Source organism: Paroedura picta, chromosome 8, assembly GCF_049243985.1.
Source record: "Paroedura picta isolate Pp20150507F chromosome 8, Ppicta_v3.0, whole genome shotgun sequence".
Classification (NCBI taxonomy): Eukaryota; Metazoa; Chordata; class Lepidosauria; order Squamata; family Gekkonidae; genus Paroedura; species Paroedura picta.
In genome coordinates, this window is record NC_135376.1 from 39,134,552 (window position 1) to 39,158,496 (window position 23,945).

At 44.1% G+C, this 23,945-nt stretch overlaps 1 protein-coding gene across 1 annotated transcript in view; it reads right to left on the reverse strand.

Annotated features, from left to right (window-relative positions):
* The window catches only part of TSPEAR (thrombospondin type laminin G domain and EAR repeats), a 49,437-nt gene extending 31,174 nt beyond the window's left edge, over positions 1–18,263 (reverse strand). The window contains exons 1-3 of the mRNA XM_077349156.1: positions 17,653–18,263; positions 3,263–3,483; positions 651–889 (exon numbers count right to left, since the gene is read on the reverse strand). Coding sequence (XP_077205271.1) covers positions 651–889; positions 3,263–3,483; positions 17,653–17,746 — 554 coding nt within the window. The 5' untranslated portion in view covers positions 17,747–18,263. The remainder of the gene's footprint in view (positions 1–650; positions 890–3,262; positions 3,484–17,652) is intronic.
* Between the last annotated feature and the right edge of the window lie 5,682 nt (positions 18,264–23,945).

A 23,945-nucleotide genomic window follows, 5' to 3' on the forward strand; every position in this document is an offset into this window, starting at 1 on the left:
GTTTGGTGTCTTTACCATACCAGGTGGAGCCATGAACCTCTTGAACTGAACCTGTTTGTTTGGTGGCTCACTGGTCATGATGGTTCATGGTTCATGAACCGGGCTCACCATGTACCATCAGCCAAACCTCATTTTTCCTGGTTTGTGCCCATCTCTATCCATGAGAATTTGGGCATTTCATCTGAGGGATATTTGTCTTAACACTTGCAAAACTTTACAAAATGACAGTGCCCAGTTATTTCTTGCCCCCATCCTTTGAAAATGCCTGAGTTTCCACACAGTGACTTCAGCAATATTCTTCTCATAGCTGTCCCGGATATTTGTGAATGTCCACGTCCACTTTGGGACGGTTCAGCATCTACTCAAATTCATGTGGTTCACACCTAGCCTGAAACATATTTCTTGCCCCCTTAGTCCTGTGCTTGATTAGTATTGTTATTCATCACATCTGCAGTGACACTTAAACAATCCTCAACCAAAATGAACTGTAATGCGAGAAACTGCATTATATCTAGCTGATGGGAGCCCTCACATCATGACCCAAGGCCTCCAGAAAGTACAATGCTGGGGAGTACTCATTAGCATGCAGCCCTGTCCCCAGGATGGGAGAGGTGGTAAAATTACCCCTGAATTGTACGTGCTTCACATACACATCTGTGGGGATGCTGCAGTCCACAGTGAGAGAGAAGGAATTTCTAGATACTGCCAGCACCAGCGTGTGCCATTGATTGTCTGACAAAAATACATCCCGGAAGGTGACCTGTGTCTGCCAGCCATTAGAGAGCTCTCTGCTCCAGAAGAGGAAGTGGAGTTTATTCCGGGAATACCGGAGTCCAAGCAGCAAAGTGTCACTGTTTTCCTCCAAAATGGTAAAGATGTATTCATTTCTCTGAAAACACAATTAAGCCTGTTAGCCTGATAAGAATTTTCATCAGTCTGTTCTTGCTAAAAGAAGTAATCATCATAGCATTTTGAATCAAAGTCCTTTTTGGCTATAGTCCCAGTCTTGTGGAGTGCCCTGCTGAAGGGCCCTGTTGGAACTCAAGGCAGAGCTCTTCCATCAGGCCTATAGCTGGGCCCATACAAAACACCAGGTACAACATCAAGAAGAGCTGGCCTTACTGCTAAAATAATAGAAGGAAGACCAATCCTCCAAAAGAGCTGCAGTTCCCCAAATTTTCTTGAAGTGAGGCTGCATGTAAACTATAGAATTTTATAATATACTGTTTTTAAGAATGGATTATTTTAATATATTGTAATCTGCCCTGAGCTACCAAGAAGAAGAAGAAGAAGAAGAAGAAGAAGAAGAAGAAGAAGAAGAAGAAGAAGAAGAAGAAGAAGAAGAAGAAGAAGAAGAAGAGTTGGTTCTTATATGCCGCTTTTCCCTACCCGAAGGAGGCTCAAAGCGGCTTACAGTTGCCTTCCCATTCCTCTCCCCACAACAGACACCCTGTGGGGTGGGTGAGGCTGAGAGAGCCCTGATATCACTGCCCAGTCAGAACAGCTTTATCAGTGCTGTGGCGAGCCCAAGGTCACCCAGCTGCCTGCATGTGGGGGAGTGCAGAATCGAACCCGGCATGCCAGATTAGAAGTCCGCACTCCTAACCACTACACCAAACTGGAAGGCAGGGAAAGTGTAAAGATTCTTCTTCTTCCTAATACTAAAGGTAAAAGTATCCCCTGTGCAAGCACCAAGTCATGTCTGACCCTTGGGGTGATGCCCTCTAGCATTTTCACGGCAGACTCAATACGGGGTGGTTTGCCAGTGCCTTCCCCAGTCTTCCTAATACTACTACTTCTTTATTTAACAATGGCAGTAATCACATGCTAGCCTGTTCATGTGAAGTTCTGAATGCATGGTAAATCCCTTTTTCACAGAGACCATGTCCCTGTGCCAGCAAATCAAGCAAACATGTATTACCATTTTGTTCTATCTATAATGTCATAAGGCACAGTTTAATTGAACCAATACTAGACAGACACCCCTTCCTTTCATCAAAGGAAAGAGTTAAAAAAACTTATAAATAACGAAAGCAGACAAATAACTCTCCACACTACTAAATTCTGTGCTGCTGCTATTAAATTGTACAGTTTATATATATAGGATAGAAAGTATCCTCAATCTAACTGAATTCTGCAACGATTTGATGTTTTGGAAATGGTGTTTTAATGTTGCATTATAATTGCAAATATTTATCTGTATTTTCTTGACATTCTAAATGTACATTTAAATTTTGGTCTGGATGACTGTAAATGAAATTTGATTTGACAATTGTAGCCTGTTCATGTAAAGCACTGAATGCATTGTGAATCACTATCTTTTCATCTATTAAGACCAATGGGGAGAATGTTCTCATGTAAAGACAGGTTGCTTCTCACTGGTGAAAGTGAATCTGTTAATGGGTTAGCAGGTTCCTTGGTTTTACTTTAGTAGTTATTCTCAAGTTGCATTTGGTTTTCTGTACTTTCTTTGGAATCATAAAAGTAAAATAATTAGCAAATTCCTGGATGTTTGTCAAAGTACTATTTTAATACACACACACACACACATAATTTAATAAAAATACATCACTCATCCAATTAAGAACTATATCTTGTTATCTATGACAGTTTCATACCACTACCCGAAGCACTGAAAATTTCATTTTATAGGTTGCATAACTGGGCTTTAATATCACCACACACAGTGAAATTGTCTGGTATCTCATTTCTAAATATATCTATTCACACCTAAATGTTTTGAGTGAAATTTACAATTAAATAAGCCTGCTTACAAGTTGTGCCAATTACAGTTTGTAGCAGGAGGTAGTTAAGAAACCCGCTGATGAATTATACCAAATTTCCATCTAATCTAGTACATGTTTACCACGGTGTTCACCACACAAAGCAACTCGGAACAAAATTTAAAAATAAGTGCTTAACAAAAACAGCCAAAGCTAAAGAAAAGGAACTATTTCCAGTAGTACTATTATTCTACAACAACTTTAAAAAACTGCTTGATTTTGTAGTGCCCCCTGAATGGCATGAGGATAAAAGCTTTTAATCTTAGAAATTGTTAAAAAGCTGGACTCTGAAGCAGTGGCATAGAAATATTATGAATGAATGAATGAATGAATGAATGAATGAATGAATGAATGAATGAATGAATGAATGAATGAATGAATGAATGAATGAATGAATGTGCTAACTGTGAGCCTACTAGTGGACGTTTGATTCTGTTCTAGTGGATATTTGATTCTGCTCTCTCCACCCCATTGCTTACCTTGGATTGCATATGGAAAACTTTCAGAGTGAATACAATGGAAAACTCCTCTGGGAAGAGATCACAGTAAATGAACATCCGTGATGCTGGGAAACTGAGGAAGCGGGGGCGCATTGCAGAGAACTGGAAGCCACGTGCCCCTTGGACCTGGATCATCCGTATTCCATTCTTCGCCCCATTCACAGGAACCACTTCAGCGAGAATATCCAAGGGATGCAAGTCTAGACCAGAAAAACCAAAAAGCCATCTTACTGAAGGTGACTGCGTCACAGACCACCAGTTTGGTGCAGTGGTTCTTTTGTCAAGCTAGCATCTGGAAAGCACAAGTCTGGACCCAGTTCTGCCACGGAAGCTTGCTGCGTGACTTTGGGCTAGGATTGCTAACCCCCATTGAGGCCTGAAATTCTCCCAGAAATACAACTGATCTTCTGACTATAAAGATCGACCCCTCTGGGGGAAAGATAGACTGTGTGGCATTATATCCCACTTTGCTGCCTCGCCTCCCCAAACCTCATCCTTCCCAGGCTCTATCCCCAAAATCTCCAGGTATTTCCCAACCCAGAGCTGGCAACCCTCCTTTAGGCCAGATGCACACTCTCAGTCTAACCTACCTCACAAGGTTGCTGTGAGAATAAATTGAAGGAGAGGAGAACAATATAAGCTGCTATGCGCCCCCGATAGAGAGAAATGGAGTCAATAAAATAAAACAAAAAAAGAAGAGATGGTTTTCATATGCTGCTTTTCTCTACCAGAAGGAGTCTCAAAGCGGCTTTTATTCACCTTCCCTTTCCTCTCCCCACAACAGACACCCTGTGAGGTAGGTGAGGCTGAGAGAGCCCTGATATCACTGCTTGGTCAGAACAGCTTTATCAGTGCTGTGGCAAGCCCAAGGTCATCCAGCTGGCTGCATGTGGGGGAGCGGGGAATGAAACCAGGCATGCCAGGTTAGAAGCCACCGCTCCTAACCACTACACCAAGCTGGCTGTCACACACAGCAAAACATACACATGCCGGTCCTGAAGAGTGGTGACAGGCCATGCATTCACTTTCTGATGGATCAACACATGGGAAAGAAACGAATTAGCGGGTGACAGGCCTTGGATAGAAATGTCCCTTAGCCAACAAAGAAAGAAATAGAATAGGTAGAGATGTTGGGGCATTTCCCACGGCTTAAAAATAGCACAATGGTTGCCGATTGAAAACGCTACTAATTTGCCATAACGCACGACGTCGTCAACAATCTGCAACAATCCTGAAACCGATCAGCAATAAGCGCTTCGTTGTGGCGCTTTCAGGGGAATCCAGAAAACTGGATTCACCCTCCGGATAGCGATACACTCCTGCAACCAATCTGCAACAGTAGCGCTAAAGACCTGTGCGTTACCATTGTAGCTGGTTCTTCAAAGTCCCTCCCCCTGGATCTCTCCTCCAAACTTCCGGCGAAGCGATCGCCATTTTTTTTTCTCGGAGCGAGCGGGGATAAACGCACCGGCGAGCCTCTTTCTGTTTAGAGGCTTCCCTGGCTTCAGTTCTTCACCTTTAGTCACTAAGCACAAACCACATAAAAGCCCGTTTGCTGAAATAAAGTCCCTTTATTTTTTACACATAAATTCAGCCGAAAATCGAGCCCGTGAGAAGGGGGGGGGGGAATTTTTTTTTATCACTCGAGCCAGCGTGCCAACGATCATACAATCAAACGATAGATCACATTAGGCAGCTGGATGGGTCTCTCCAGTGCAAGGAATCTACGTAGATTCGTTGCTATGGGTCTGTTTTTTTTTTTTAAAAAGCTTTCTTAAAGGGAAAGGGGCTGTTTGGGAGCATGCTAACGGCTGCCCATTGGCTGCTTGACGGCCAGGGGCGGGACAAGCTTGGCAATAGCGCTTCCTTTCTAGCGATTTCTGCCGAGACCGGAAGCCTGTGGGAAACGCTAAAAAACGCAACTGATTCCACTACAAAGCCAGGTGTGCAAAACGACGAATTCCACTATTTTAAATGGCGATTTTTCATTCCGCAAACAATTTGCAACAAAGATCGCCGTGGGAAATGGCCCGTTAAATTGAAAGCAAGCTGCCTAACCCCACAGGGCTCCTCGGGTTACAATATAGCCCTTATTTTAAGGAGGCCCTCTTTTTTTGTATCACAGATTACCTCAAAACTTAATAAATAATGTTATTCCAGAAAAAGACACCATCTGTGTATTACTGCTATACACAATAATTTAAAGGCGTCTTGAAGAAAAGTTCTTCATCTACTTGTCAGCTTATTCCAAAACATTTCAGTTTCATAGCACATGACAGACACTTTCTTGAGTTTAGACAAAACAATTTCAGAACGTTCTAGACATATTGATTTAGCCACTTGAGCTAACTTTAGCAACAAAGTTTATCCTTGCATGAAACAAGATGTGCTGTACAAACTGTGCTCACTATACACCCCCCCCCCAGGTCCCAAGGACACCGTTTCAGACTTCACTAGGAAGGGGGCAAGGATTTCTGCAGGGAGCAGTAAGATTCATGGCAAGGTTTAAAGGCCTTCTCCTGGAGAGACTCAAGATTAAATTGCCAAGAAACCTGTGAATGAGAGCATTTGATGTAGTTATATATCATAGTAATGAAAGATATCAGCCTACGCTTGAAGAATACATCATAGATGTTGCCCTCTCCATGAATCTGGCTCTTCAGCCTTAACAGACCGTTTGTTTATTTGACAATAACTTATTTCAAATAGGACTTTTTAAAACAAAAAGGAACCACTCTTACTAATTATGGACTCTTTCTAAAACTAACACATGGTTTTCTATGCCTTGAAATTCTGTGCAGCTTTTCAGGCTGTAATGTTAGTAGTCAATTTGCAATGGTTTGTGACTCTTCTTCAGCCTCTCCATGCGGAGGCCCAATTCCCTCAGCACCCCAGTTCACTGAGCTTCTTCCACCATTCTCACACCTAGGCCCCCTTTTTCCTTTTACCTATCTACTATCTTACAGTCCCCTTCCCTCAGACTTTAATTTTCAGCAATAGCCTCAGATAATGGATTAAAAAAAACTCTGCATAGTGTTGTCATAAACAGGTAAAGGATATTGTCCTTTCAGCCCAAGGAAATCCCAGCAGCCTTGCCAAAAATATGAAATGTAAAACATCAACAACAATAGTAATAATAGAATTTAAAAATAAAATCATAGAAGCAATGCCCTTTAAGCACGTTGGCTCTTTTTTATAATTATTGCACACATTTTTGGGAATTCCACATGGCCCTTGCTTTATATTGGTATTATTCAACGCTAACTTGGAAGATGCAAGACAGATATGACAGGACAGATGGCATCTTCCTCAATTGTCCCTGCTAGAGGAAGAGGAAGGTCAGGGGAACAGAAAATTTTGGAGATAAAGCTGTGATTGAAATGGTGATCTTTAAGGGAGTGGCTTAGTTTGGGGGATCATGGATTAGGATTCCCTAGAGATGGTTTTCTTGCATGTGATAAGCAAGGATCCTGTAAGGATGGGGAAGAATGTATTGGATCAGAGTTTGGCTAGATTCATTTTGAGGCTTTAAATTGATGTTGGAGAAGAATAGAGATGTCTGCTGTGGATCTATTTATTTAATTAATTACTATCCAATTTATAGCCCACCTTAATCCAAAACTCAGGGAGGGTTACAAAGAAGTTACACCTCCAATATAATACCCCTCCTCTGAATCCATCACTCTAATAAAACATCAAGATCAATTCCTTTTGATCATGGGGAGGCATTTGGGAAGTTGATGGGGATCCCAAAACTATGAGATATGGGGGATATCAGGCTTCTGGTGCTTGTATAATATTGTCCAAAGTATGGGAAATAAACAGGAGAAACTTGGATTTCTACTCTGGATTGAGGGGTATGATTAATAGGCATTATGGAGACTTGGGATGATTCACATCATTGTAGTGTGGCAGTACAGGAATGTAGAAAGAACTGCAAGAGCTGGAAGGAAGAAGTATGATTTTGTAGGTTAGGAAAGGGCATGATTGTCAAGAAATATTGGACATTTAATATGATGGTCCTGTGGAAAGTGTTTGGGAGAGAATAAGGAGTGAGTGGGTCTATGGTACTATGGTTGCAGTTGATTATAGAGACCTTTATCAGTTTGTTGCCGAGGTCTTAATTAGGGAGAGGAGGAAGATGCTCTCCCCTTGGGATAACTGCCCAATGTGTCCAAACAGTATGATGGGTGATTTTAATTTCCCTGAAACATGCTGGAAGACTTATTCTGCCAAGTGCCAAGAGTCATATAATTTCTTTGTTTACAGGATGACTTCCTTTCTTAAAAAGTAGAAGAGAAAATTAAAGGGTCTGCTATTTTAGACTTAATTTTGACTAGCAGGGAAGAGCCGGTAGGTGAGGTGACAGGTGGACACATTAGGGGGAAGAGTGATTGATGCCAGCCTCCAGGTGGGATCTGGGAATTCCCTGGAACTATCTACAGACTATATGGATCAGTTCCCCTGGAGAAAATGAATGCTTTAGGACAGGGGTAGTCAACCTGTGGTCCTCCAGATGTTCGTGGACTACAATTCCCATGAGCCCCTGCCAGCAAATGCTGGCAGGGGCTCATGGGAATTGTAGTCCATGGACATCTGGAGGACCACAGGTTGACTACCCCTGCTTTAGAGAGTGGACTCTATGGCATTATACTCCCACCACAGGTCCCTGTCCTCCCCACGCTTCATCCACAAATCTCTAGGAGTTTCCTATGGCAATCCAACTCCCCCCATCCCTGACTGAGTTGAAGGGACTATAGAGATGTCCCTGGAGGAAGCACCCTCCCTCCCCTAACTCCCTCCCCTCCCAAAGCTCCATGAATTTCCTAAACAGGAGCTGGCAATGCTATTCTATGGCTGCCATGTTCCACATGAGGTCTGGAGATCTCCTGGAATTCCAGCAGATCTCCAGAATACAGGGTTCAGTTACCCCAAACAAAATTATTTCTTTGGTGGACGAACTCTATGACATTCTGCTTTATTGGCATCCCTCCCCTCCTCCAATCCTGCCCTTCCCAGGCTCAGCCCCCAACCCTCCAGGAATTTCCCAACCCATATTGGCAACCCTACCCCACCACCACCACCCAATGGGAATCAGTTTCTGTTTCACATTCCCTCCTGAATAGTTCCTCCTGATTGTCATTATTTTGCTTTGCTTATCTGTTTCCCTGTTTCCCTCAGCCTGAACTCTCCAGTTTTGCTTGTAGTGACGATGCTTCAGAGAACATGCATATACTTGTCTGAATAAGAAGGCAGAGCTGCTGTAGATATTAAAAGGGAAACTTCTGAGTCTTTGTAAACAATAGGGGAAGATTTTTCCCCCAGCCTGTTATTCGTATGCAGAACTACAAAGAGGACATTTTCATTAAACCACATAGGAGCTACATAATTTCTTTTCCTTTTAAAATACAAAGCAGCTGAAATTAAATGGTATTGTTTCCCTGAAGGGAATAGAAAAGAAAAGGTGTTCATGGGCCACCACAATATTACCCCCTGATCATTTTATTAATATTAATAATACATTTGAAATGACAGCCGTTTTCTAATTGTGACTAAAAACATCAGAATTTGTAGCTAACTTTTTATCTTTATCAATCAAAATACTATTGAGCCATGAGTGTGGAACAGACCTGGATAAGATGGCCCAGAAAATGATCATGTATAAGTTCTCATCATCTGTTAAAGTTCCTTCTTTTCCTCCCTCCAGGGTCTAATTTTGAATCTCCAGGAATTTCCAGCCCAGAGCTCACAGTCTTGCTCCTCTTCTCCAGAAATGCAGCGAGTGCCGTTCTGGCATTAACAGCCTGTCAGTGGATACTGCCCAACTGGAATCAGTCACCTCCAGAATCTTTTCATCCACACAGACGATGGTTCTGTTCTAGCTATGCCTGTTTTCACTGACCACCAACATCCATAGAGGTTTGCCTCTTTGACCTATTTTATTCTACAATATGACTGCATGATATTCTATCACTGTTCCCCCATCTCTACTTTGTTACCATATCTGCTATTCCTGTATCAATTTCCCAGGAAGTAATATGGCCAACCTCTCCTATGCCACATTTTCAGCTAATTTGAATGAAAAAATTCAAGTTCTGCCTTTCAGATTTAAAGTTTCTGCTCAAAAGCTACACCCTGAGAAATATCCCTAATTATTAGCGTCCACTGCTTGTTACACTGGCAAATCATACATGTGACGGGGAAGCCCATGTTAAAATTTTCCTGCAAAGTGGTCAAATAAAACTATCCTGTCTATCAAACTGTTCTATGAAGTTACCCTAATCCAAAGATTATATCAATACAAAGAAGTGTTCTTTAGTTCAGGATACAATCATTTGAGAAGATAAAGAGGAGCGGAGATTTTTTTAACCTGCCTTTGACTACCAAAAGGAGTCCCAAAAGAGGCTTACAAACACCTTTCCCTCCCTCTAGCCGCAACAGACACCTTGTGATGTCCATGGGACTGAGAGAGCTCTAAGAGAACTGCTTTGCAAGAACAACCCTGTGACTAGGTCACCCAGCTGGCTGCATGCGGAGGTGTGAGGAATCAAACCCTGTTTTACAGATTAGTGCCTGCCACTTTTAACCACTATACCCCATTGCTTGTTAGACAGATTACTTTCTATTGGGTTCCATTTCCACAGAAGATTTTAACTATCTGTATTTTTACTTTATTTTCTATTTTCGTTCTAAACTCAGACCACCCAGATGGTGGTTAGATTTTTTAAAAATCTATACCAATTACAAGAAGCGTGTCGGGGTGGGGGAATGAATTTGTCGTACTCAATCTCTGGTTCAGTAGTCGAAGTAGTTTCATAATATTCTCCTCAGTGAAAGAGTTCACACTGTGGAAGGTTACCACGAACAGGCTGCCTCAACCATTTGCCTCAGAGATGGAAGAGCGGCTTTCTCTAAAACTGATGTAATAACAAACCCAAAGCAGTTATTTTCAGTTCACCTCCCACATTACACGGAGTCTCTTAACGATTAAAGTGCAGCAAGGGATTATGCACAATCTCATTAATGATTATAGAACAACCGCTGTGGATGCTTGAGAGCAGGTTAGGCAGCTTCTGTTGAGCAGACTGACAAGAGCTCTCTTTCACTTTTAACAGGGAGATGAGGACAGTGGCATCATGCAGATCAAGGGACTGCCTGGGGCCGCATTTTCAAAGTTTCTGTAGTTACACAGGAGTCTAAATCTCTCTTGATGGGCAAAGCAATCTCTGCTAGTGACTCAGATGGCCCTGCACAGGAAAAAGCAGGGAGAACTGAGGTAAACGGCCCCACAGCACCATTTTGTATCAATGTATATGGTGTTTTGGATCCGTCAGGCTCTTCACATCCCTCATGTTTTGTTCTCCCAAGAACCTACGTGAAGTCCTATTTGTAGTTTAGTTACATGTTCATTTATGTCCCCAGGTGGGACCTGGAAATCTCAGGTTTACAGGGAATCTCCAGGCAACATAGATCAGTTCCCCTAGAGAAAACAGCTGCTTTATACTCCACTGAGGTCCCTCCCTGCCCCAAATTCTGCCCATTCCTGGATCCACCCCCAAAGTCTCCAGGTATTTCCCAACCCAGAGCTGGCAACCCCATAGATTACAGTTGATAAAAAAAATGTCAAGTTTGTATAAATTGTTTTGAATTGGATGGTTTATTTTGAGCAAAGAAGAACATAGAATTTGGATTTCCTTGACAGAGAAAGAGAATAGCCCTGCAGATGTGCAGAGATTAATGACATGATTTTTATTGGTGCCCCAAAATGCTGGAACCCTTTGGACCCAATCCGTCCTAGTTTTCAGACACACGGTGATGACTACCTTCTTTCAGTGAGAATCGGACGTTTTCTCATTTTAGTTCCCTCAGTGCATTGGATACCTTAAATTGATTCATCTTTTCTCTCTGACAATTGTTATGATATATATTTGTTTGTGCTTTTTATTAAAATGTTTGGAGGCCATTTGGTCAAAAAGCAGGGTGCAGGCTATTTATAAATAAATAAATAAAATACCCGGAAAGGTTCTTGAATCAGCAGTACTGTGAGAACTTTTGTTTATGGCAACTAAATTATTGTTACTCAGCTGTTGTCTTTGCCTCTCCTGTATTTATCGGTATCCACACCCTGCATTATGGAAAGGCATGTCTGCGGAGGTCGGGAAGGTTCCCAGCCTCCTGGCTTTCTGTAGATTGTGAAAAGCTGAATTACTTGGGAGTGTTTCCCTATGCAAGCAGTAGGGTAGCACTGTACAAAAGGATTCATAAAGTTAATTGGATAAATTATTAGTGACTGTGGTCTATACTACTGTGCACAGTCTGCCGTAAATTGGATCCCACAGTGTAATTTTGCTTCATTTAAGGATTACAGGGTGCTTTGCTTCAGTTCTGCTTTTATATTCCTATTTCATTGTTTATTGAATGCCCCATGCTGTGGATTGTATTGCCCCACTATGTGCAACCCACCTGAAGTCCAAGTGAGAAAAGGGGACTATAAATAACGTAAATAAATAAATATCCAAAAAGTCAACACTCACTTTCCCCCCAAGCTTGCTATTTGCAACTAGCATTAGTTAGTTACTAATGCTTAACCAAATTTTTTGTAAAAATATATTAACTGGGTCATGTAACCCAGTGGTCTCCAACCGGTCAATGCTTGACAATTTTACTGAGGCCCGGGGGGGGGGGAGAGAGTCTTTTGCTGAGGGACGTCGCTGCTGCCGCCTGAGCCCCTACTCCACTTGCTTTCCCGCCGGCGCCCCTGACTTACTGCCATCCGTTGGGGGGCGCTGCTAGCAGCAGCTGCACAGTGCCACGCCGAGGGGAAGCCCCAGTCATGGTGGCCGCCAGAAAGCACCAAAGGTGAGCCGGCGGCAGAGTGGCAGGGCAGCCCCCAAGGCAGCAGCCGGGGAGGAGGACGAGGAGGAGCTGCGGCCTGGTACTGACTGATCGACGGACCGGGACCAGTCCCCGGACCAGGGGTTGGGGACCACTGATGTAACCAATCACGTTACAGCACAGTATCTACTACAATCTGTTTCTTCAGTCTTAAGACTGGTGGTGGTAGAGGAGAGTGCTGTCATTTCACCACTGATTATGGCAGCCTCAGGGGATTTTCAAGGCAACAGACATTCAGAGGTGGTTCACCGTTGCCTGGCTCCACATCATGACTCTAACTTTCCTTGGAGGTCTCCCATCCACATACAAGCCAGGGCCAGCCCTAGTTAGCTTCCAAGATCTGGCCCAATCAGATTAGCCTGGGCCCTCCAAGTCAGGGTAAATCTCAAACTCCTACCTGATTATTCAGATGCATTCTCAGAGGTGATTTCCCCAAGGCAGCATCACTTGTATTGTGCACATTCACCAAACTATTGGTGCTATTGTGCTCCTAATTCCTCCCCAGCCTTTTGCTTTACATGCAGTAATGGTATTAAAAAGGATTCAGCTTGGTGTCCTGACTAAGCCACAGCTTCTAATCTAGTGAGCCGGGTTTGATTTCCCACACCTCCACATGCAGCCAGCTGGGTGACCTTGGGCTCATCACAGTCCGGTTAGCGCTGTTCTTGCAGAACAGTTCTCTTAGAGCTCTCTGAGCCTCACCTGCCTTTTTTGTGTCATGGGGAGAGGAAGGGAAGGTGATTGTAAGCTGCTTTGAGACTCCTTTGGGTAATGAAAAGTGGGGTATAAAAACCAACTCTCCCTTAACCAAAAGTGCCTATCTATATATACAGCCACATCCATTAAAAACAGGCTTCCATCAGATCATCCCATTACAGTCAGGGACAGCATGTCCAATTTTAGAGGGTTTTTTCACATGTTAAATAGTGCAGCAATCATATTGACAAGTTCAATGAAAGGTGCCTGCGAGGGGTGTGGGAGTGTAGGAGTCTTGATAGCTGCATCCCTTGTAAAAGTATTAGGCAGTACTTGAGTCATTTTAATGTCAGCTGTCTGCTGATGCGAAATCAATCAGTGCAGTGGGTTGGCTTGGCAAATCTAGAAGATAATGACTCAGGCAGCTGACAGATGTGTTCGGAAGGGTATTTCATGGCTCTGAAACACACTGGAGTGGATCATTGCCTGATGCCATCAGTATATACACTGCTCCAAGTTTGTCAGTCCTTTACCAGATACATTTTTCCCTGGCTGGCACATGAAATCAAAAGTTCTGGACCTAACAGAGAGCAACAGGTCTTGGCACTCACAAGGGTGAAATTAATTCAAAAGAATTTTCGGCTGAACGTCTGGAAGAAGTTCCTCACAGAGTGGTTCCTCAGTGGAACAGGCTTCCTCTGGAGGTGGTAGGTTCTCCTTCTTCAACATTTTAAAGCAGAGGCTAGATAGCCATCTGAGAGAGATGACCTCTGAAGTCAGAAGACGTACATTCCTGAAGACAGACCTGTGCCCCCAGTTATGCACAGACACAGAACATACAAAATCACATTTTGTTTGTCTGATGCAATGGGTGAGCATTGGTATGAGTCAGATACTGGCACACTAGTTCAATTTACAGGTATGAAAGATTGTTGTTTGCTGAAGGTTCACAATAGGAAAATTTAATGTTCTTCAAGGATGGGGCAGGATTATGAGCAAAATGGTTTTGCATTTTATGGCAGTATTTTTCTCTGGTCAGTAGCATGTTGTCTGTACTTGACATGCTGGATTTCCATGCTGGGTATGAAAGGAAGGAATCCAGGCCCAGGATCCCAAGCAGCACAGAAATCACCAGCTGTCATTCAGCACTACAGTCCAGTGCTGATGCTCCTTTTAAAAGCCTGCTTTAGTTACAAAGACTCAGCTTACAGAGCAGGATTAAACAACAAAGAACCTGGAAGAATTGGTGCATTCCATTTAACTGCTTTTTTCTTGGAGGGGAAATGCAGGAGTGTTCCATGATCTGGTTGTTTCCACCATGCTGGTCTAGATCAGCACTGATGGGAATGCGGTTTGATTCTCAGGTTCAAAACTAAGATATGACTTTATGCAGTTTTAAAGAAATAATAACATCTTTGTGTGGCAGAAACATTTAAATTACTGTAAACAGCTCTGTACTTTTATGAAGAAAACTATAAGGAGAAAATAAGAGTGCTGTTTAATTTGCTCCTTGCTAATTTGAACCACTGTATAAGCAAGGGCTAATCAATGAGAAATACAGGAGAGAAAATATACTGGAACAGATTTATTAAGTAATTGGACATTTGCAGTTGGACATCTGCAAGATTGCCCAGTTAAGCTCACTGTAGTTTGCCCAAGGATAATAAATAAATGCATCCTTTCTGGGGTATAACTATATGCTGCACAGTCCCTGCATTCATGAGGACTTTCTATTAGACATGTTGCTATGGGCTCCTTACTGGGAACTCAGTTCCCAGGCATGTGATTACCTGCTTTGGGCCACAACTGTGCCATGTGTTGGGAGATCTACCATTTTCTGACTGGAAATGGCCCAAGAACTACTATTTGCCTCTTCAAGGAAACATACATGTACCATATCTGTGCACATGAAGCCCATAACAGGATAAATAGCAACCTACAAGCCATTGCTGGTTAGGAATCTTCCCTGTTCACCGTGTTGCAGTCCCTGTCCAAATCAGAATCCTGCATGCCTGGTTATTGACTTCCCAGCAGGGAATTAGTGGCACATGTCTGATAGGAAATCCCCGGGGCAGACATGAAAATGCCGTAAGCTGTAGGGAAGCCCCCTAATCACAACATTAACACATGCCCAAAGTGACAGAGCACATTTAGATATTCACCAGACATGTCTAGTCACAATTCTACTTCCAGATAATAATAGTTTTATGAAAAGGAGAGAAGAATAGCCATGGCTCAGTTGTAGAACATCAGCTTTGCAAGCAGAAGGTCCCAGGTTCAACCCTCAACATCTTCCATGAAGAGGATTCAGGAGGAGGTGGTCTGAAAGACCCTGCCTGAGGGTCTGTAAAGCTGCTGCCACTTACAGTAGCCAAGACCAGTTAGTGGTTGGCTTGGTGCAAGGCAGGCTTACATACTTATTATTGGAAGGATTTAGATGTAACCTTTGCAATTTGATTTATACATTTGCTTTGTTTTTCTTTTGTTGCTGTTGTTGTTTTTTTGGTCTATGCCTAAATATTCCTTCAATTCAGGCTCTGCTTTCACTATCGTCCTGCCACCATTTAGTCTATAAGCAGGGCTAAGGTTTGGTCCTCTGGAAAATTAGGGAATGAAAAGAAGGTCAATTACTGAACACATGAAACTGCCTTACACTGAAATCAGACTATAGGTCTATCTTGGTCAGTATTGTCTGCTCCGAGGCTCTCCAGAGATTCAAGCAGAGGTCTTTCACATCACCTGCAACCTGATCCTCAATGAGATGAAGCGGATTGAACCGAGGTTCTTCTGCAGACTCAGATTCTCTACCACTGAGCCACAGTCTCTTCCAGTTCATCCATCCTCCCAATTAACAAGAATGGTTTATACTAGAACCTTTCCTTACTCTTGCAAATTTGCTGCATTATTGGAAGCACATGCAAGGTGAGTGACACTTGCTGTGGTATAGGGTTACCAAGTCCCCTCTGGCCTGGTGGGGGTAGGGGGTAGAGTTGCCAGATCCAGGTTGGGAAACTGTGGAGATTTAGCGATGGAGCCTGGGGAGGACAGGGACCTTAATGGGGTACGATGTCAAAGAGTCCTGCATTGAGCTGGTATTCCTACTTTGGTATTTCTGATTGGGATAAGTAGCCCTGAGCATTGGACTGAGTCAGGGCTGTTGTACATGTTACAAAATTCCTCTGCAGAAGGCACTTCCTTTTAGGAATGAATGTCAGTGCTGCCTGTGGATAGTAATGTGCGAAGGCAAATATTTTGCTTTGCACTGAGAAGCCGTGATGATGCCACTTCCCAGAATTCATATCACATATGTAAACAAAGCAGTTATCCTCCATAGTGCCTTCCATACAGGCATTTGTAACATGCAAAACAACACTTATCTCCCACGTCTGCTGATGAATGGCTGTGCGGCAGAAGCTGAGACATCAGAGCACTTACCTGAAGGCAATTTGATCCCACTAAGGCCAATCTGAGGACATTTCCCCATGGCTGTGGTTGACAAGCTCCCATCTCTTGCTCCCCCTGGGGATGCAGGGTTGAAAATGTGGCTACTAGCAGAAAAATAAATTAGAGGGGCAGCAGCAGCAAAAAAAAAAAAAAAGTTGGACTGCTGAGAGAAAATGACACCAAATGATTGATTGATATATTGCTTTAAAAGTTTGATAACTGTGGAAAATAGCAACATTGATTTCAGGGGGCCCAGCCACATGACCCCAGCTTGATCATATGGTTGGATCTGAATGGCAATTTGCATTCAGGCAAAAGTAATGCAATGCAATGGTGCTGTTTATTTTAGCATGGACAACTTGTAACCCACCACGAGCCAGTCTTGGGAGTGGCAGGAAATAATTTTTAATAATAACACATATTATATTATATTATATTATATTATATATTATATTATATATTATATTATATATTATATTATATTATATTATATTATATTATATTATATTATATTATATTATATTATATTATATTATATTATATTATATTATATTATATTATATTATATTATATTATAATGCCAGCAGTGTCTCTTCCACTCAAGGCTTCTGCACACCCACAATAAAGCATGACATGGAAAAATCCCAAGCAGTAGTTTTTAATTTTTTTAGCAGTGCTGGAATTCTCTGTGGTTTTTCGCTAGCCAGTATAGCTAAGAAAAAGTTAACCAGTTCCTAGTTCTTTACTAATAGAACAACTATGTTATACAACAACAAACCATCCAGAACTCTTTGCATATTACTTTTCCCTAAATTGATGTGGTTGATAAAGAGGCTCAGTGTTACTCAAGAGCTAGCAAATGGTTGTAAGAAGAAGAAGAAACACTAGCCAATTGTACATAGGGATCCAGCCTCCAGGGAGGACTTGGAAATCCCCTGGAATTACAGCTCATCTCCTAACTAGAGATCAGTTCCCCTGGGGAAAAGGGATGCTTTTTTGGGGGTAGACTCTCTAGCATTGTATTCCACTAATGTCCTTGACCTCCCCAGACTCCATTCCCAAATTCCCATATTCCCAAATTCCCAGAAGTTTTCCAACCTGCATCTGGCAACCCTATGCCTCCATCCCCCATGGGAAGGACCTGACACCCCTCATGGTACATTTTTTTAAAGAAATGGAAGTTTGGAGTCACTGTATTTAAACAGCTGCTGTGCATACATTGAGCTCTGAAAGCAAAAAAAAGCATCACAGCTGAGACGGCAGATTTGTGGAATACAGAGAGTCACTTCCCTGTGGAAATGCCAAGAAATCAGTACTGATGCCATGGCTCTTACCTGTGCAGGGCTCCCATGACTTTCTTCCTCTGGCCAGAGACTGGTGGGTTCCCAAGTGCAAGAGCACAGCCCAGACCAGCAGCACAGCAGACATCAGGGAACTTGGTCAGCAGGTCCATGCATGGGAACCCTCTTGGTCATCATCTAACCTCCTCATCCTAAAAAGCTGGGTCTCTTCTAGGGCTTTCGGAGGTCTCACAAAGGCATGCTAGTAGGGAGACCGAGACCCAGTTCTTTACAGCTCCTAGAAGCAGATAATATCAGGATGGGGACCACAATGCTGTCCTTTCCCCCCCTGCAGCAATATTGACTAATATTATCCCAATATTATCAAAAACCACCACCTTAACCTGTTATTCTTAGGCCACTGTAGAGAGGCATCCCTCCCCCCAGCACTAAAGTAATCAATCAATCAACAGAGGAAGTCCAGAAAATGATTTTCCTTTTCAGCTGTCTGGTGTTTAGTAGCTGAAATGCCCTATCCCCAAGGAGCAGAGACCTCCCAGCCTAAGCAACAGCAGGAGGCTGTGTTTGCAGACATTTAAATGGAAACTAGCTTGCGGAGGAGGAGGACTACTGCCTTGGGAGCTTTTTATCTTTTGCCCAGCCCTCTTGAGGTTGGGTTTTAATGTTTGAGCAAAGGAATTTCCCTCTCCAGCAGAGCCAGTGTGCAGAGAGGATGGCAGATTTTTAAAAGGGAGGAGCTCAGCTGTGTTTGCACCTAAATCGATCCTCTCTTGTGATGCTGCAAACCTGCTGGATTAAGCTATAGTCGTGTGTGTATGAGCCCATAGTGTCTTCCCAGCTCTGTAATTACACACACCCTGTTCTGAACAAAGACAGTTTAAAAAGACACCATTTCTGAGCAGCTGCTGGGATTCTAAATAGCATTGCAACTGCACTGAATGCATGTTTGTCTAAATCAGGCAAAGCACCATTTGGAGTGTGTGTGTGAGAGAGAGGGGGGGAGGTTAGATTTGAAACATGCATTTACTTGATGTTTGGGTTACTACTTTTGGCAATGAGGAATGGGCTGTTTGAGCCCATGAGCAGGTCGCCTGGGCTGGGGCGCTGGTTCAAAAGAGGAAGAGGAAGCAAAGCCATAAAACATATGGCTTTAGAAGCTCTCTTCATTAACATTTTAAAATATTAGAATCAGAGACAAATGCAAAGTCTCTTTATAATTGCAACACCATTTTATTACTGTCACCACAAAAACACAAATGTCACCCTTTGACAATGGAATTAGCACATTAATTCCATTTTCCGCAAAATGTGTTTCAAAATGCAAAACTGATGTCCTGGAAGAGCAGCCAAGTACCATTTAGAACACATGTCTTGCTTTTGAAGAACATGCCCATCCCCTGAGCTGTATCTCCAGACTGGTTATGCATCCTTCAGACTAAACTTCCTACTCATTCTAATCCTTCCTCCTTGACCAAGTGGCCACCAGATTCGATGGACTGTTCCTCTGCATGCCCATAGTGCTCTGGAACTAAACTGGATACACACAAATGTTTGGGTCAGGCCATGCTCTCATGAGACCAGTCACTGAAAAGACTTCACGCTACACAGATCTGGGTTTTCCCCTGCTCAAGGCAATGAGCCCACCATTAAAGAATGATAAAACTGCCCTCCCCCTTCTTCTCTGGAGCAGAACAATAAATCTGGCATTTAAACTGATGTGTGTGTCAGATGCAGACAACCGTTGCATTAGCCATGAAATCCTAAGCTACTTGTGAGAAGTTGGCATAGTAGGTGATGTGAAAGACCTCTGCCAGAGACTCTGGATAGCTGCCAGTCCAAGTGACCTTCATAAACCAAAGGCCTGGATCATGCATTCAAGAAGCCTCTCCCACATGGCTGTTGGTTTCCTCAATACAATCCAACCAGTATATTAAGGCTGCAGTCTTAATATGCATATTGTGCATATTGGAAGGACAGTTTTTCAGCAGGTTCTTTTCTGCATGTCCTCTTAAATCTCTGTAACCCAAATTAGAGAATGTGTAGAATCAAAGCACAGTATAATTTTCATATGACACAACTTTTAAAATGTGATAAGCAACATGCCCTTTAGCCCTTTGCACTTGCTGCATGTGAAAGGGTGGAAGCTAAAATCTGGATTGCCTCTTTTATGACAGGAGAAGTTGTGGTAGTGAGGCGAAAAGAGTCCATGCACGTGACACTTGGTTGGAGACTCAAGGCGTGATAGGCAGCTACGCTTCTGACAGAAAAGGTCCCCATCCATAAACCCAGTCCATTTTCATCCCCTCAGTAATTTTGCTGACTTGCTCTGGGTCTGTCTCCTTTTCTGGCAAAGGGCCTACATAGATGAAACATGACTGACATAACTGTAACCAGCACGGCATTTGACAACACCGCAGCAGAATCCTGCCAAATCATTCTTCAAAAGTGGCAGTCCTGTGCCCCTGGCGCTTCTGTGTCAAAAGCAGACTGGTGAGGTACAAACAGGCATAAAACCACATCAGCAGGAGGAATTAAGGAATGAGTTCTTGGTGTTTGCTTCTCTTTTGACCCAGGGCAGACATGTCAAACATATGGCCCAGGGGGTGGAACTGGCCCATCCAGGACTCTTATCTGATCCATGAGCAACTGGGGGAAACCAGACCAAATGTGGACCGGAAGGGCCTATGTTAGAGTATTATATCCACTGCCAAGGTCCCTCTCTGTCCCCAGTGCAGGCTCTCCCCAGGGATCTTCCACAGGTCCCCAGGGATCAACCCAGGGTTGGCAACCATAAGGGGGTGAGGGGGGCTGGTTTAGCCCCAATGTCTATGCAATCAGTTCGCTTGGAGCCTGCCTCCTGCCTTTGCCCACTGCACTGGACTGGGATGCACAGCCTGCCATAGTTGTCACCACCTCCTCCTCCAGCCAGAGCATTTGGGCTCCTGCTTGTGCCTCCTGGGCTGCTGGAAAGATGGCTGGCAGAATCTCTTTGCCCCCCTCTCCAAGCCCAGCTGAGCAGTTTCCCACTTGTAGGCAGCACAGGGAAGGTGCCCATAGGGACAGGTTCCTGTGGAAAGCTACTGGCCAGCTTGCCAAACATGCCCACTTACACAAACCTGTGAACGGAATAACTGGCCAGGCTGGGTGTGCTACGTAAAGCAACTTGAGCAGGAGAGAAAAGCCCAGCTCTTCTGTAAGGAGCAGAATACAGACAAAAGGCAGAGAATCAATGCAGAGGAGGCCTGCTAACCTGCTGGCCCAATTGTGCACAGCTCCTCTCCTGTCTCCCTCCCTCTGAAGCACAAGGAGGAGGAGGAGCCAAAACACATGCATACCCCCTGCATGCAAGTATTGCCTTATGTCACAGTCTAACTGGAAGCAGGGAAGGGACAAGGGGTAAGGCCAAAGTCAGGCATGGGAGCAGGCATTCAGATAATCACTCTGGGTTTGTTCATGGCAGAGGCAGGCACTGGATGTGCATCTATGCACTTGCACATGGGGAGTAATGTTTGGGGCAGCTGGCTAATGCTGTGGAGCTGGCAGGAAGCAAAAATCTGCAAAAAGTGGCATCGTTTATTTATTTGGCGAGTGGCAGTACTTGAAGATTGCTTGTGGTTTTGGGGAGCATGGCAATTCCTTCCCAATGCCCATTGACCACAGCAGTTTCTTCAAAACAGGCTTTGTTGGGGACCCCTGGATGATGCCACTTGACTGCTGCATCTGCAGCCACAGAATGCAGCTCTTCATGCTCCAGCTCATCAAAAGTTTCTGAAATGTCTCTCGTTATTGCACTTTGATTGTCAGGCAGCAGCTCCCTGTGCTGTGCAAAATGTCTTGTGCATCTAGAGTAAATGGTGGTTGATTAGGTATTGAGGAGGGGTGTGGGTCATGGTCAGGGATAGAATAGCTCTGGTACCTGGCATGGCGCTTTATGGCACAAATGGCCTGGCCTACAAAATAACTTTTATGTCAGGTGCAGCCCTTGTAACAAATGAATTCGACACCTCCGATTTAGGGTTTCAGAAGGGAAAATTATCTGTGAACATTATCATGTTTCCAGATCAAACTACCTGTTACATCTGAATCCATTATGTTTCTATCAGATCTAGTTTGTGAAAGGCAGTGGAAGAAGGAGGACGAAAGAAGAAGAAGAAGAAGAGTTGGTTCTTATATGCCGCTTTCCCCTACCCAAAGGAGGCTAAAAGCGGCTTACAGTCGCCTTCCCATTCCTCTCCCCACAACAGACACCCTGTGGGGTGGGTGAGGCTGAGAAAGCCCTGATATTCCTGCTCAGTCGGAACAGTTTTATCAGTGCTGTGGCGAGCCCAAGGTCACCCAGCTGGCTGCATGTGGGGGAGCAGGGAATCAAACCCGGCATGCCAGATTAGAAGTCCGCACTCCTAACCACTACACCAAACTGGAAAGAGGTACAGAATGCTCACATCGGAGGAACCAGCCCTTGAATTTTGTCCTTAGAAAATGAGCTGACTCAGGGCCATAGTGACAGGTGGGCAGGGTGAGGCATTGTCCATTCAAAAATCTGTCTCTCCCTCCTTCCAGGACTGCCATGGCTGAGGAGGATAAAGGAATCCAGCTGGGCAGAAGCCCTGGGAAGGAAGATAAGGGACTGGCCCGATAGAATGGGGAAAGATGCTGGAAAACATGCAAAGCAAGGAGAAGGGCCAGGCAGGAGGGCAGGCAGTCAGAAGGCGAGCCATACCCAGAAGCCTCTCTTCCAGCAGGCTGGGCAAGTGGGCTCCATGCAGTCTTCTCCCAACCTCCATCCCAACCACTTCCTGCTTCAGGGCTGGGCAAAAGCTTCACCAGCTTTGGTTTGTCTGGAGGATCAGACCAGCAGCAAATGCCCAGGAGTCCCTTCCCCAGCAGACATGCAGCAAGGGGGGCACCACCAAGGGGAGGTATGGAACAGGCCCAGTCCTGCGTGTACTTGCTGGGAGTCAATCCTATAGGAAGTGGTGGGGCAGACCTCCAAGGAAGCAGAACTAAATTGCCTCTGTTTTATAAGTGTGCACTTTGAAGGTTTCAGGGCACGATGGGTCTGTCTATCTGCAGGCAGTTCTGCTCCCTAAGTTTCCCTAAACTCTGCCAAGAAAAGGAAAAGGCCCCAGGGATGCACAGACTTTGCAGGGCTCAACAGGGTGGATTCTGCAGGAGGGCAAGAAGAGGAGCCCAGCTTGGAGATGCAGCCCCTTTTGCTCCCTCCAGAAAATCTGCCCAAGGGGGAGTTTTGGCATGGGTGGGAGGAGAAGCAGCTTGTTCTTGGCAGGACCCCTAATGAAGCGACTTTAAAATGAGTCGGATTCTCCCCCAGCCTAATTGAAGGCGACAAGGCATGTGAAAGCCCCCCCTTCTTTCTAACTCCCTCCTCTCCATGTCACTCAGCCCTAGCTGTACTGGGGACTCTTACTAGACAGAGAGAACTTGGGCTTCTTTTTCTGAGTTCTCTTTCCCAACCCAGGCAGACCCAGTTTAAGGATTTGCGGGACCCATAGCATCACAACACAACAGGCACTGTTACTTGTGCTCCTGGAGGCTTCTATAGGTAGACCTGGCCTATCATAGGGTTCTATGATTGGATCTGGTCATAAAACCATTGAATTATAGAGTTGGAAGGGGCCACACAGGCCATCCAACCCCTGCTTAATGTAGGATCAGCCTAAAGCATCCAGGATGAGTACCTGTCCACCTGCTGCTTGAAGACTGCCAGTGACAGGGAGCTCACTAATTACTTGGGCAGCTGATTCCACTGCTGAATTAGAATCATAGAATCATACAGTTGGAAGGGGCAACTACAATAAACATAAAGCTCTCCACTGTGCTAAACTGCCCCCTTACCCAAAACCTTCTCGCTATGGGGCCTGGTTGACTGGTGTGTGTCAGCAAGGGAGGAAGGGAAGATTTGGGGATGCACAAAATAATACATTTCACTAAATTTTGTGTATCACCAGGCTACCAAATAATTACCTTCATTAATCATGCAATCGTTAGCTGTATAAGATTTGTATTTTAGGCTTCAGGGTGACTAAACATTCAGAATAGGTCATTACCATTGCATGGATCATGACTATGCACAGTAGCATAAGGAAAGCAATTTAAATTCCTTCCCATGTCTTCATTTCCCCCATTTTTCCTATTTTCATCACTGAATTCTCACCACATGGATACCTTCTTAAGCAAATCCTTGAAAGGGAATGGGATGGAATGGAATGGAATGGAAAGGAAAGGAATGGAAAGCAAGCAAGCAAGCAAGCAAGCAAGAAAGGAAGAAAGGAAGAAAGAAAGAAAGCTCTAACACACATGCCACC